We start from the raw sequence: 14,816 nt of genomic DNA, 5'->3' as shown, positions 1-14,816 counted from the left end.
TTACCAAGAAAGCACTAGGTAAGTACAATTTAGCTAGAAACAAGTCCAACTAGATTTTTCATCTCAATATAAGAGTAATAACACTAGGTTAGAAAAGCATTTTTTGCAGTGTGGGCAGTGTGTCTGAGAGTATCAGCACATGGGCACGCTTGTCATGGCAGAAAGTTCTAGAATCAGCTGTGACGGCTGGAATCCTTCTACATGCTCCCAAGAGATGCATCTTCAGGAAGTGTGTGGAATTGTGTTCCATGCCTCAACACTTGAATCAGCCTGGGTGTGTGATGTTGCATCTCAAAGTGTGGGATACGTGAGGACTATAGCCATTAGGAAGTTGATTCTTAAGTATTTTTATTTCTTATGTCATCCCCAAAAAGGTGCATCTGTGCTCTAATTTGAGGTATTTTGGGGTCCAAACTTTTATTTTGGTCAATTAATGGTTAATTAACATCAAACTAAACGGCTTGTTTTCACCACTGGAGAACTGGAGAACTCTACCCCAGTCAAACGGTGAACTGCTACTCCCTTTGATCTGATAATACCGGTTTGCAAGATGCTCCTCCTCCTCCATGTGGCCTACTGTGGTGGCATCAAATAAGTGATGCAACTGCACTTTATCCCAGGTAATCCTCCAGAGGAAACAGGCAGGAGCAGATTCAGGGAACAGACTCTGGAATGTTTTGTGCCGTGGACCCGCCAGATCTGCCCCAGATCCTCTCCAGAGCCGCTCCAGACCTACACCATTCAGCCGTGGACCCACCGGATCAGCTTCAGATCCGCACCATTCAGCCACTGCTGTCTCGGGAAGGAGCATCCCTTCACGCTCGCCACAGGCATCAGGGTGGCTCGGAAACCCTTGTAGACCACGTGACTTCCTCACACCCAGAGGCAGAGAACAGGCTCTATGGCGAGCTGCACGCCTCACAGAAACTGGACAAGTTGCATTTTGTATTCTTGTGTTACTGTGTCGGGGATGCATAATAATAATAATAACAGACGTGAATAACAGCCTGGACTAACACACAGAGTGGTTCTGCTTGACTGGGCATTCAGATTTCATAAACAGATAATACAGATGTATGTGTGTGTGTGTGTGTGTGTGTGTGTGTGTGTGTGTGTGTGTGTGTGTGTGTGTGTGTGTGTGTGTGTGTGTGTGTGTGTGAGTGCCCATAGATTAGCTGTCCACCCGGGAGAGACCCAGACGAAGAGCTGAGAGGGCTGTTGAACAGGGGCCCGTCTCCGTAAATGGACGTGATGTGTGTGTGTGTGTGTGTGTGTGTGTGTGTGTGTGTGTGTGTGTGTGTGTGTGTGTGTGTGTGTGTAGGGCTGTTGAACAGGAGGCCGTCTCCGTAAATGGACGTGATGTGTGTGTGTGTGTGTGTGTGTGTGTGTGTGTGTGTGTGTGTGTGTGTGTGTGTAAATGGACGTGATGTGTGAGGGAATGAGAATGTGAGATTAATTACGGATCGCTGTCAGACAGGTCAAAGTTCACAGAAGAGTGGTCTCCTCACCTCCATAAAGCCCTGCGCCACGGCAGGGGAACGGGAGTCACAGCTTCGTTTCATGCACAGATAATTACCGCCATATTGTCCTCTCTCATCCTCTCTCTTCCCACACACATATATCTTGATGCCATTGATCTGTGGAATGGCCAGAGTGCCCCTATCGCCACCCTCTCTCTCCCCATCAGCGCCCTCTCTCTCCCCCTATCGCCGCCCTCTCTCTCCCCCTATCTCCACCCTCTCTCTCCCCCTATCGCCGCCCTCTCTCTCCCCCTATCTCCACCTTCTCTCTCTCCCTCAGCACCCAAGCGCACCGTCATTGTTCATCTGAATTACCAGCCTCATCGGGTGGATGATTACATCATAATTGGGATTTTCTGATGCAACTGCTTGATTAAATAGCTAATGGAAGGTGTTGATATAGTTTGTAAAACCCTGGGTCCTAATACAGATTTGTTGTCAACTGTGCTTAAATACATTTTGGTCTAATTATACAAACCAACTGCATGAAAACAGCCTAATCAGCAGATGTTGTTTTTGCTATGGGATACTTTCTTTCTTTTAGCTGTTTGCCGTTTTAGCTGTTTGCCGGTTGCCGTTTCGCCCTGCACCACACCTAACTGGTGATTTAGTAGATATTTTGTTGCTACAGCACAGTAACGGCGATCCATGTGACCAGTACATTTTTCCAAATTGTAGGATACACACATATTCATTCATTCCAGGTTGCTTCTAAACTCAGATAATGTATTATGAGAAAGGCAGAACGTCTTCAAATGGTACAAACAAGCTACAGGTATATCTTATTCTTTGCGCTCAGTAAATTATTTTTAAATTACAGTAGTTGTCTATGGTTGCCGGTGTTGTACCCGATTCAGCACCCCCGTCAGAATATGCACCCCCTTGACGCACCACTCGCAGTTCGCCTAAACAAACGCAGGGAAAAATACTATACTAAGATTTCATTATTTGTGAAAGAGATGGAAGAGAAGAACACAAGTGATTACAGTCTTTAGAACTGTTCTAAAGAGTACAAACAACCGATGTTTTTCTATGCACCCCCTTGACGCACCACTCGCTTGATCGGAAAGGAAAGCAGTTCGCCTAAATAAACGCATGGAAAAATACTATACTACGATTTCATTATTTGTGAAAGAGATGGAAGAGAAGAACACAAGTGATTACAGTCTTTAGAACTGTTCTAAAGAGTACAAACAACCAATGTTTTTCTTCCAAAAGCCTCGGATAACAGCGAACGCAAAAGAACACCTTTTTGTTCTGTGGAAATATATAGCCTACCCCAGCCATGACTACAAAATGAATTAATGTAATTTTGAATGAGCAAGTTGAATGAATTTGACACGGTGTTTCACAAGACTAAATAACGAAATGCAGTTTAGTATCTAACAGGAAGTGCAAATAAGCAGAAAGTGCAGAATATGTGCATATGAATGGCAGTGGTATATACATAATGAGATAGTATAAGATACAGTATGATACAGTACTCTGCTTACTCATACTAGTCCCATGTCTGTACTCTGAAAAGCATTTGATGATCGGATCAACAGAATTCTTTTAAAGGGGGGGGGGGGGGGGGGGGGGGTGCATATCACGACAGGCCTATTTTCACACCAGTCAGAATAAGCACCCCCCTGTTCAATTCTACTAGGAAGGTGTCACATGCATGAAACTCACTGTGCTTACTCATACTAGTCCCATGTCTGTACTCTGAAAAGCATTTGATGATCGGATCAACAGAATTCTTTTAAAGGGGGGGTGCATATCACGACAGGCCTATTTTCACACCAGTCAGAATAAGCACCCCCCTGTTCAATTCTACAAGGAAGGTGTCACATGCATGAAACTCACTGTGCTTACTCATACTAGTCCCATGTCTGTACTCTGAAAAGCATTTGATGATCGGATCAACAGAATTATTTTAAAGGAGGGGGTGCATATCACGACAGGCCTATTTTCACACCAGTCAGAATAAGCACCCCCCTGTTCAATTCTACAAGGAAGGTGTCACATGCATGAAACTCACTGTGCTTACTCATACTAGTCCCATGTCTGTACTCTGAAAAGCATTTGATGATCGGATCAACAGAATTATTTTAAAGGAGGGGGTGCATATCACGACAGGCCTATTTTCACACCAGTCAGAATAAGCACCCCCCTGTTCAATTCTACTAGGAAGGTGTCACATGCATGAAACTCACTGTGCTTACTCATACTAGTCCCATGTCTGTACTCTGAAAAGCATTTGATGATCGGATCAACAGAATTATTTTAAAGGAGGGGGTGCATATCACGACAGGCCTATTTTCACACCAGTCAGAATAAGCACCCCCTGTTCAATTCTACTAGGAAGGTGGCACATGCATGCAACTCACTCTGCTTACTCATACTAGTCCCTTGGCTGTACTCTGAAAAGCATTTGATGTTGGAGTCAACAGAATTCTTTTAAAGGGGGGGGGGTGCTTATTCTGACCGGTGTGAAAATAGGCCTGTCGTGATATGCACCCCCCCTTTAAAAGAATTCTGTTGACCCCAACATCAAATGCTTTTCAGAGTACAGACATGGGACTAGTATGAGTAGGCAGAGTGAGTTTCATGCATGTGCCACCTTCCTAGCAGAATTGAACAGGGGGTGCTTATTCTGCATGGTATGAAATTGCATGAAATCCCCCCCCCCCCCCTTTAAAAGAATTCTGTTGATCCGATCATCAAATGCTTTTCAGAGTACAGTCATGGGACTAGTATGATTAAGCAGAGTACAGTATCATACTGTATCTTATACTATCCCATTATGTATACCACTGCCATTCATATGCACATATTCTGCACTTTCTGCTTATTTGTACTTCCTGTTAGATACTAAACTGCATTTCGTTATTTAGTCTTGTGAAACACCGTGTCAAATACATTCAACTTGCTAACTCAAAATTACATTAATTCATTTTGTAGTCATGGCTGGGGTAGGCTATATATTTCCACAGAACAAAAAGGTGTTCTATTGCGTTCGCTATTATCCGAGGTTTTTGGAAGAAAAACATCGGTTGTTTGTACTCTTTAGAACAGCTCTAAAGACTGTAATCACTTGTGTTCTTCTCTTCCATCTCTTTCACAAATAATGAAATCGTAGTATAGTATTTTTCCATGCGTTTATTTAGGCGAACTGCTTTCCTTTCCGATCAAGCGAGTGGTGCGTCAATGGTTGCATAGAAAAACATCGGTTGTTTACAGTCTTTAGAACTGTTCTAAAGAGTACAATCACTTGTGTTCTTCTCTTCCATCTCTTTCACAAATAATGAAATCGTAGTATAGTATTTTCCCCTGCGTTTGTTTAGGCAAGCGAGTGGTGCGTCAAGGGGGTGCATATTCTGACGGGGGTGCTGAATCGGGTACAACACCGGTTTTCTCTGGACATTTCCCCGGTGTGGTCCTACGGCACTTAACTTACCGCGGTCCCGAGCGCGGGAGAGACGGGGTTAATGGGACGGACCACGGCACTTGGAGCTCGTGCCAAACATTTGCTCTATTCAAGTGGCTCAGTGGGAGTTTTGTGCTAGCAGGAGAATGCGTAATGTTATCTGCTGGAGGAAAACAACGAGGCGCAATCGGCTTGCTTATCTGTGTTTTTTTTGATGCCCTTAGAGCGAAAATGATTTCCTCATCCTTTTTTTCTCTTGGAAAATAGCCTATGGAATATTTTCTCGGAGTATGCACATTTTTTATATCCTGACATTTAGCACAATATAGCAAAACGGTGCAGATATTCAACAAATAATTATGCAATCATTTGGCTTTCTATGCACTAGCTAATGGAGATTTTTAATGATTTAGTTTACCTCGTTTCTTTTCTACCTCGGTTTGGAGAATGTTTAAAATCTACTTGGAATAGCAGTTCCTTTCATTACAATTACTGATATTTATTTTTTTAAAAAAGCTTTTGAGATGAAAAGCAGCTGTGTTGATGTACGTTTCGCATGTGCACTGCTTGCGGTCACAGTCGGGCTTGTTGACAGAGACGAGGAGGGTAACTTTGCTGTATCTGGGATATCTTCCGAGGGGCGAGCTAACGGACACCTTGCAGGGACCAGGAGGAGAGCAGGTGGTCGTGGGAAGCCTTGCTTTTCGTCGGTAACGGCGGGTCCTGTGGAGTAATGACGGGTCGGAGGATTTGGGGCGCGCTAGGCTGGTTTACGGGGCTCCCTCTCCTTGCGCCCTGCGTCTTCATGCTGCTGCTGCTGCCCGTGTCTCGGGCTCACCCTCAGCCGTGTCAGATCCTGAAAAGGATCGGACACACTGTAAGAGTCGGGGCCCTGCACCTGCAACCCCGTGTCTTAAGCCACAATGCCTTTAAGGGGAGTTATCTCGACGAAGTATGGGATATTGACAGAGACAGCGGGTTGACGGGAGAGGAGTTTGAAATCATCACTAAAAGCGTTAACGAGCCAGCACTGGGCAGCCTCAGGACTAGGGGGTCCACAACCAGCCCACACCGAGGCGCAAAAAGTAAAAACATGGTCAGACAGGAGGAGGGGGAGAGCGTGTTCATGCCCAGGGACTCGATTCTACTCGCGATGGAGACGCTCAATCGCATGACGGGGCTTTTACCTTACAACTTATCTCTGGATGTCGTGATGGCAGTTGAGACGGGGCTGGGGGAGCTGCCCGCCTTCTCATTCTCGTCCTCCTCTACACCGCTGTGCGGCGACCCCGTGTGTTTCCTACAAAGTGTTTGCCACACAGTCATTGTGCAGGGAGTTTCTGCGATCATGGCTTTCCCGCAAAACAGGGACGAGCTACTGATAATGGAATTTCTTTCCTCCGCGCTCCAGGTCCCCGTCATAAGTGTGGTCCAAAGCGAAATCAAACGACAGAGCAAGGTGAGCAGTGATGGGTTGTGTGTGTGTGTGTGTGTGTGTGTGTGTTGGGGGGGGGGGTGGTGGTGAGGGTTATTGCACTCATTAAATTAATAAAGGAGAGTGAGGACGAAAACGAAACTTCATTCAAACTTCGACAGCACCACAGAAAGCGCCCAGCTGTTTCACATCTGATTTCATAACCGTTATCAGATTGATTCATAAGATGTGTCAAGCGTGTTTGCTCGGCTATTGGGTTGAGTTGCATTTTGTAGTGCGAATTATTGTGGAGAGTTTCGTTGCTTTCCAAATCGTTGTAAGTATGTTTTCCCTTGAACACATGTTGAACGCGCTGCGCGGAATGTATGCCATATGCCATTGCCTGCGTCTGCGAGGGCGATGTGCTGTGTTGTCTGTGTGTGTGTGTGTGTGTGTGTGTGTGTGTGTGTGTGTGTGTGTGTGTTGTGTTGTCTGCTTTACTCTCGCAGCGATTGGACTGTTCTGATATTATGAAGGTTCGGCGAGTTGAAGAAGCATTGCTGATAGGCGTGTAGACCCCCCCCCCCCCCCTCTCCCCCAAATAAAAAACCCACACACATTCCTTTACACACCACAGCGATGCTCAAATAATGCGCGCTGTCAGGTCATTAAATGCACTGATATATGGCAACATGCAACAGGTGTGTTTAGAGGCAGAACGAGACAAAAAGCATCGTACCGGGTGCGGGGCAGGTGTCATCGTACCGGGTGCGGGGCAGGTGTCATCGTACTGGGTGCGGGGCAGGTGTCACTTGGGAGCCTCTAGTTATCGTAGATGTTATGGGTGAAGTTAAGGCTATTGGCACGGACGGTCCAACAAGCCACAGATCCCGAACAAACAAAAGGCAAGTGGACCTCCAGACCTCTCCCTCAAAGCGGTACTGTGACCACGGCGCCTATCTCCCCCCTTACAGCGTTTCAGAGCGGTACTGTTACCCCGCTGCGTCCCCTCACATGTACAGCGTCTCCTTCATGCGTGTTTATGTCTCATTATGCAGCAGGAGCCCAAGAGCACACTGGCCCATCTGGAATGTCTGATACCGCCGCATTTCTGGCTTCCAAAATACAGGATCAGCAACGAACGACAATAAACAACGTGTTGAATCGATGAAAGCAGATGGTGAAAGTGTATTGCTACAGTAAGCCATAATAGTGCACACAGTTGCCAGTGCATATGCCTCTGCCCAAGGGGTTCCTCATTTGTTTGATGGCGTTAAATAATCCGAATACAACCCTGATAACGGTAGGAGCATGGATTAAGCGCCACCTACTGGTCAGAACGAGGGCTTCTGTTGAGATTACCTTTAATTAACGGTTCCATTGTGCACTGAATTAAGGCAATGTTTACTTATTAGATGTCTATCAAAGTGAGTGACACTTAAAGCCGGGAGGCATCTCAGGCTGCAGGTGTGGGATCCTTGAGCTGTCCGTCAGAGGCAAATACAGCCTGGGTTTACAATGCTACGCCCAAGTGACTGGTGTTGACAAAGGTGAAGATTATAAAGAGGCTGGCAATTCGTTACACTGAAAGGTTCTGGGACGAATGCCACATTTAGATTTAGAAAGTGCATTTATTGTGTGTTTGTCTTCAGCTGGCTAAGGATGATGCCCTGTATTTTTTTTATTAATCATTTTATAAAGACCGTGTGATATATAACGAGTGGCTTTCCAGCATGGTAGTAGGATTAGAGTACAACAGCGTGTTTTTTATAAGGTCAAAGCATTAAATGGGGTATTGGACCCACCAGTGACTTGAAACCCAAAATGGATGACGATGCATCCATAACAGCAGTTCGACTGACAGTAATGCTACCAGTTGTGGGGTTATAAAGATTTTATATCAGTAGCTTTTTAGGTATTTGAAAAATATGGAGTACTGCTAGGTGTCGCTCAAATGTTGTGTATCGTTGTGGTTCTGTTTATTTATCTATCTGCTACCTTTGGGAGCCCTGTCATTGAGCTCTCTCTCTCTCTCTGTCCTGTTCTCTCTCTCTCTCTGTCCTGTTCTCTCTCTATCTCTCTCTCTCTCTCTCTGTCTCTCTCTCTGTCTCTTTCTCTCTCTCTCTCTCTCTCTCCCCCTCTGTCTCCCTCGCTCTGGGAGCCCTTTCATTGAGCTGAAAGGGAAAGATTTGAGTTTGTATTATATCTATATTTGTACTTCTGTTCTATAGCTACCCTAACAACCCAGTTCTGCTTCGTAGGTTGGCAGATCCTGTGGTCCATAACTAGCTGTCTCTGTGCTCTTGTTAGACACCATCCCCAGAACTGTCAGCACTCTGATGAACCTGGCTGTGAGGGGATGTATGCTTTTATTCATGTCATCACCTGCCTGAAGAGTTTTTGGGGGATTTGTAATTTGTGTTGACATTTGGCAGACTACACTGAATGATGGCCCATTGTACAGTGAACAGTGAATGCTGGTTCAGTTATATGATGGTCAGTTGTACAGTGACTGCCATCGTCATCACCACTGTGGCAAACCCCAGCGTGACATCATCATCATCATCATCATCATCATCATCATCATCATCATCATCATCATCATCATCATCATCATCATCATCATCACCATCACCATCACCATCATCATCATCATCATCATCAGCGTATCAGCACTAAGGCATACCCCTTCATAATGTTATCCTTTATTTCGCTCTTACTTAGGTCATAGTCACAAATTCAATGAAAGCTTGATCATCATAATTATCATAATAATCATGTAATCACCATCATCATTATGATCATCACCACAAAGAATCCCCACTACCGTTCCAGTTGTGTTTCCTCCCCGTGACTGTCTTGTTTTCAGTCCAAGGCCCAAGGTGATACTTGTCCATCCAGAACATTCCCAGGGACGGCCTATAAACTCAGCTTCTTCCTCGTCGTCTGAGGTCAGCAGGGATCCTTTGTCATAATAGCTCACAAACTGACATCGACTGAAATCGACTTTGATCCCTCTCTCTCTCTTAAATACCGCCTCAAACCCAATAATGCTTTTCCTTAATCAGTTACAATTAGCCTGTTTCCCCTCTGTCACTTAAAAGCAGTCCCCGTGGGAAATTAAGAAGCTTGGCTAAGCATTTCATTTAGGCAGGCCACTGTGAAGGACTCGTCCTCTTTAGTGAGGTACTCGGGGGTTATTGATGGCAGTTACAGGACTGATCTATTGAATATCCGCTCCAAAAAAGGTAGTAAAGGACACCCCTCTGAATGTCCAACGGTCCAGTGCGCTTTATGGGAACAGATACTGTATTTATCTGCCCTTTGATGGCATTTTCTTTGGGGGTCATGCTTACATCAGCATCCTGAGGAAATGTAGTCATGTGAAAAAAGAATTCTGCACTGGATGTGTAAAGTATCTACCATCGATGGAGCATATAGGCCTGTCCAGCAGAATGTGTGAACTATTTAGCATAGATGGAGCATATAGGCCTGTCCAGCAGGATGAGTGAACTATCTACCAGGCGTAGGCTACTCTGATCATTCAACATGAGGACACAGCTAAACCCTCCATTTCTATACTGTGATTGGTATAACCCAGTTCTATACTGTGATTGGTATAACCCAGTTCTATACTGTGATTGGTATAACCCAGTTCTATACTGTGCTTGGTATAACCCAGTTCTATACTGTGATTGGTATAACCCAGATTTTCATTCTTGTGTTTCTTTTGACATGAAACAGAATGAGTCATCAGCTGTGCCAGTGAGAATAGCTGGATCATTGACAGTAAATGTTGCCCCATTGTGGCTCTGGTTACTGGCTAAGTCACTGCTTTAAAGGAGCCATTTTGGATCATTTTCTCTTGGATTCTGCTGGCTCCACACTGTGAAACTGTAACTATTCCATTTCCATGTAAATGGAGATGATCATTTGAAGTCGCACACACACACACACACACAGACACAGACACAGACACAGACACACACGCACACACACACACACACACACACACATACACACACACACAGACACAGACACAGACACAGACACAGACACAGACACAGACACACACGCACACACACAGACACACACACACACACACACACACACACACACACACACACACACACACACACACACACACACCTAACCCAGAAACACACACACACACACACACACACACACACAGAAATACACACACACACACACAAATACACACACACACACACACACACACACACACACACACACACACACACACACACACACACTGTGTAGCTTTCTGCTGAGTAAAATGGTGGGAATTTCACTGGGGAGAAAATGTGCTCTGCTCAGGGTTGAGGATTAACTAATATCCCAGTCAGGTATCTGCCTCAGAGGCCGGTGGAATTACCATCATGTTTAAGTCACACCCAGCTTCAGTGGGAGAGGAAACGTGTGAGTTTCTGAAGTGGGAGAAGAAAAGGTGTGAGATTATTGTCGTTTTGTCATTACAGTTCTTTCATTCTTGTTCTCTTCCTTCCCCCTTTTTTCTTGGCAGAATTCCCTCCATTTTCAGATGGCCATGCGTAACTCTCCGAGCCGTCCGGCGGACCTCATCTTCGCTCTGCTGGCCATGAACAGCTGGTACGACGTCAGCCTGCTGCTGTGCCGAGAGCAGAACGTCTCCGACTTCGTCTCCCTGCTCGGCAACAACTCCCGCTTCCACCTGGGCACCGTCGTCAACATCTCCACCAACGGCAGCGCTCGCGGCGACCTCCAGGCCTCGCTGAGGGGTCAGCTGGAGGCCATCAAGGAGTCCCTCTCCACTGTGGTGACGTTCGGCTGCGACATCAGGGACATCAAGCGGATCTTCACCGCCGTGGCCAAGTTCGGCATATCGTTGCCGGACTACCACTGGATCCTGGGCGACTCCCAGAACGTGGAGGAGCTGCGGACCGAGGGCCTCCCCATGGGGCTCCTGGCGCACGGGCGCATGGGCGCGCCCTCGAGGGACCACTTCGTGCAGGACGCGCTGGAGCTGGTGGCTCGGGCCGTGGGCAACGCTGCGCTCGTGTCCCCGGAGCTGGCGCTCATACCAGGGGTCACAAACTGCATGATGGCGGAGGAGAAACAACGCAGCTCAGGAAGATATCTGTCCAGGTACCGTACATGCTGAGCCCCCTAACCTCTCCTCTCCCTCTTCCTGCTGGGTACAGGCTGAGCCCCCTAACCTCTCCTCTCCCTAACCTCTCCTCTCCCTGGGTACAGGCTGAGCCCCCTAACCTCTCCTCTCCCTGGGTACATGCTGAGACCCCTTACCTCTCTCCCTAACATGCTGAGTACTACAAACATCGAACATCTACATTGAAAACACTAGCAGAGTTCAGAGCAGTGATTTTGTAATCTCAGTAACTCACTTAAAACACTAGCAGAGATCAGAGCAGTGATTCTGTAATCTGCGAAGCTCACTAAAAACACTAGCAGAGATCAGAGCAGTGTTTCTGTAATTTCAGTAACTCACTAAAAACACTAGCAGAGATCAGAGCAGTGATTCTGTAATATGTGAAGCTCACTAAAAACACTAGCAGAGATCAGAGCAGTGATTCTGTAATATGTGAAGCTCACTAAAAACACTAGCAGAGATCAGAGCAGTGATTCTGTAATATGTGAAGCTCACTAAAAACACTAGCAGAGATCAGAGCAGTGATTCTGTAATATGTGAAGCTCACTAAAAACACTAGCAGAGATCAGAGCAGTGATTCTGTAATATGTGAAGCTCACTAAAAACATCAGCAGAGATCAGAGCAGTGATTCTGTATTCTCAGTAACTCACTAAAGACTTAAGACCAACTGCAGTGCCCTGAGCCTGCAGACATAGTGCAGTTCAATAAACCTCTGCGTGTGTGATTAGAGACAAAGAGCAGCGCCACCAAGAGTGGACCAACAGTTTAGTCACAAAGAGCGAGAGTACAAATGTTCCAGGATGGTTGATTTAGGGCCTGCTAAAAAGTACAAAGATTTAAATTATTTTAATACAATCTATCCTCCAATGGTCATGAAAAAAGTTTACTATATTGATTTAAACAAACCATTTCTTGTTCTTTTACAGTGATACAGTGTGAAGACTGCTATTAGTTTCCTTTTGTAAACAAAACATCGCAATGGATTACATTTATGTTGATTACAGCAAAAACACCCTTTTATGAATCCCACTGTTCTAGCAGACAGCATTCTGTTCAGCATACACCTTGTTCACATCAAAGCCTGACATGTTGAGTGGGTTTAAACCAGCTCCTGGGAGGCGTCACAGAGTGTGTGTGTGTGTGTGTGTGTGTGTGTGTGTGTGTGTGTGTGTGTGTGTGTGTGTGTGTGTGTGTGTGAGGCGTCACAGAGTGTGTGTGTGTGTGTGTGTGTGTGTGTGTGTGTGTGTGAGAGGCGTCACAGAGTGTGTGTGTGTGTGTGTGTGTGTGTGTGTGTGTGTGTGTGTGTGTGTGTTGGTGAGGCGTCACAGAGTGTGTGTGTGTGTGTGTGTGTGTGTGTGTGTGTGTGTGTTTCAATGTCTGCCTGACAAACGAAAAAGTACCATTGTCATGGAAAGGAGCGCTTATCTATAGGACACCTAAAAAGGATAACATACCCGATGACCCAACGACGTGGAGAGATATCTCCCTACTCCCAACCATATACAAAGTGTTTATGAAATGCCTCCTTAATCGCATACTCCCATGGCTCGTTGAAACGAATGTCCTGTCTGACAAACAAAAAGCCTACATAAATAGACATGGCATGAACGAACATGTTTTTTGCCTGAAAACAGCCATTGACGACTTCAAGCATGAATCCACGAGATTTAATGCAGTCTTTCTGGATTTCCGAGACGCGTTTGGCTCACTATCACACAACATCATGATTGAGTCGCTGGACCAAATTAACCTACCCAAACCCTACATCAATACGATAAAAGACATCTACAGTGGCTCCTTTTTCCAGGTGATTTGCGGAGATCAACTAACCAACCCAATCCAACTGAGAACCGGCATCAAAACAGGCGCGGTCAACTTTATTCTAGCCCTAAATCACTGGCTCAAACTGCTGTGCTTATGCTCCCCCCCGCACATCATATCACCAAATCCAGTCCAGGCCTACGCAGACGATGTCCAGGTGTCATCTAGGGATGAGGGGGTGATTAAAGCCATGCTCTCCCACACGGACGAATTTCTGCGCTGGACAGGGCTGGAGGTGAAAAACAGCAAGTGCGCTGCCTTTTACGAGAGGCGCAGCGGAGGCAACAGGTGGTACCAAGCCAAAGGAGACAGACCACCCTCATTCACCATCATGGGCAACGAAATTAAAGTGTACGCGCGTCATGAAACATACTGCTACCTTGGACACCGCTTCAACATCGCGGGCGAATGGGAAGAGCAGATTCAAGAACTGACCACGGAGTACTACAGAAGGCTGAAGCTGATCGACTCAAGCCCCCTACCAATAACAATGAAACTGCAAGCCGTGCGAGAAATTGCTCTCTCCAAAATCCAGCACCTCTTTGCCAACATCCATATTCCCAAACGCATCTTAACGGAGCTAAATGACAAGACAGTGAGCATGGCCCGACACTGGATTGGACTCAATTCCCACTCAACAAGAGACGTCCTGTTTCACAGGGCCAGAGAAGGAGGACTGGGGGTCCCAAATATTGAGTGGGTGTATGTTGCCGCCAGAGTAAGCAATCTGCTGCGAATGCTGAATAGCGACGACACAGCCGTTCGTGAGCTTGCCCGAGCCTCACTTCTGCTACACCTAAGAAGACGCAAGGTCCCCCCAAGCTCACCTGAGGATACCAGCTTCCTTGGGTTCAAGAAAAAAACCAATGGAAAACTGGATACCAACACACCGGGCTTTGGCGTACGCTCGGACTGGCTAGACCTGAATGACCTCTGCAACCGCACTAACATTCAGTTGCAGTGGAAGAGCACATCAGGACAGCCAGTCACTCTCAATGATAACATCATCACGGACCCAACAACGACGGCAGAGGCAACCATCACCCTGGACGGCAGCACTCACCTCCTAAACACAAAGAACACCAGAGGGACAATAATGAACTTTTTCCGATCGCGTATGATCCAACATTGGACAGGGCTACGCCTACAAGGAAGACTGGCCTGCCTGCCGTGCGCTGATCACAGCGTGTCTCATTCTGCACTTCGGAACACAGCACTACATGACAATATACACACGTTCATTATAAAAGCTCGCCTTCAAGTACTACCAACAAAAACAAACCTAGCAACATGGTTTCCATCAACGCATGAGCCGTTCTGCCTACTACACCACAACCGACAAAGGGAATCAATCGCGCACATCCTCAACGGCTGCCCTGCCTACAAAGGACTTTACATCGCGCGGCATGACCGAATTGTGGCGCTGGCCATGAAGAAACTCCGCGAGAACAGCACCTTCACAACCATGCATACCAACGAGT

At 46.3% G+C, this 14,816-nt stretch overlaps 1 protein-coding gene across 1 annotated transcript in view; it reads left to right on the top strand.

Moving 5' to 3' along the window:
* Positions 1-5,665: 5,665 nt before the first annotated feature.
* grin3a (glutamate receptor, ionotropic, N-methyl-D-aspartate 3A) overlaps positions 5,666-14,816 on the top strand; it is a gene marked incomplete at both ends in the record, with an annotated part of 24,646 nt that continues 15,495 nt past the window's right edge. The window contains 2 exons of the mRNA XM_080842557.1: positions 5,666-6,391; positions 10,890-11,491. Coding sequence (XP_080698683.1) covers positions 5,666-6,391; positions 10,890-11,491 — 1,328 coding nt within the window. The remainder of the gene's footprint in view (positions 6,392-10,889; positions 11,492-14,816) is intronic.

The sequence above is a fragment of the Sprattus sprattus genome (genome assembly GCF_963457725.1).
Source record: "Sprattus sprattus genome assembly, chromosome: 7".
In the NCBI taxonomy this organism is placed as follows: domain Eukaryota; kingdom Metazoa; phylum Chordata; class Actinopteri; order Clupeiformes; family Clupeidae; genus Sprattus; species Sprattus sprattus.
This window is presented reverse-complemented; position numbering and strand designations above follow the sequence as displayed.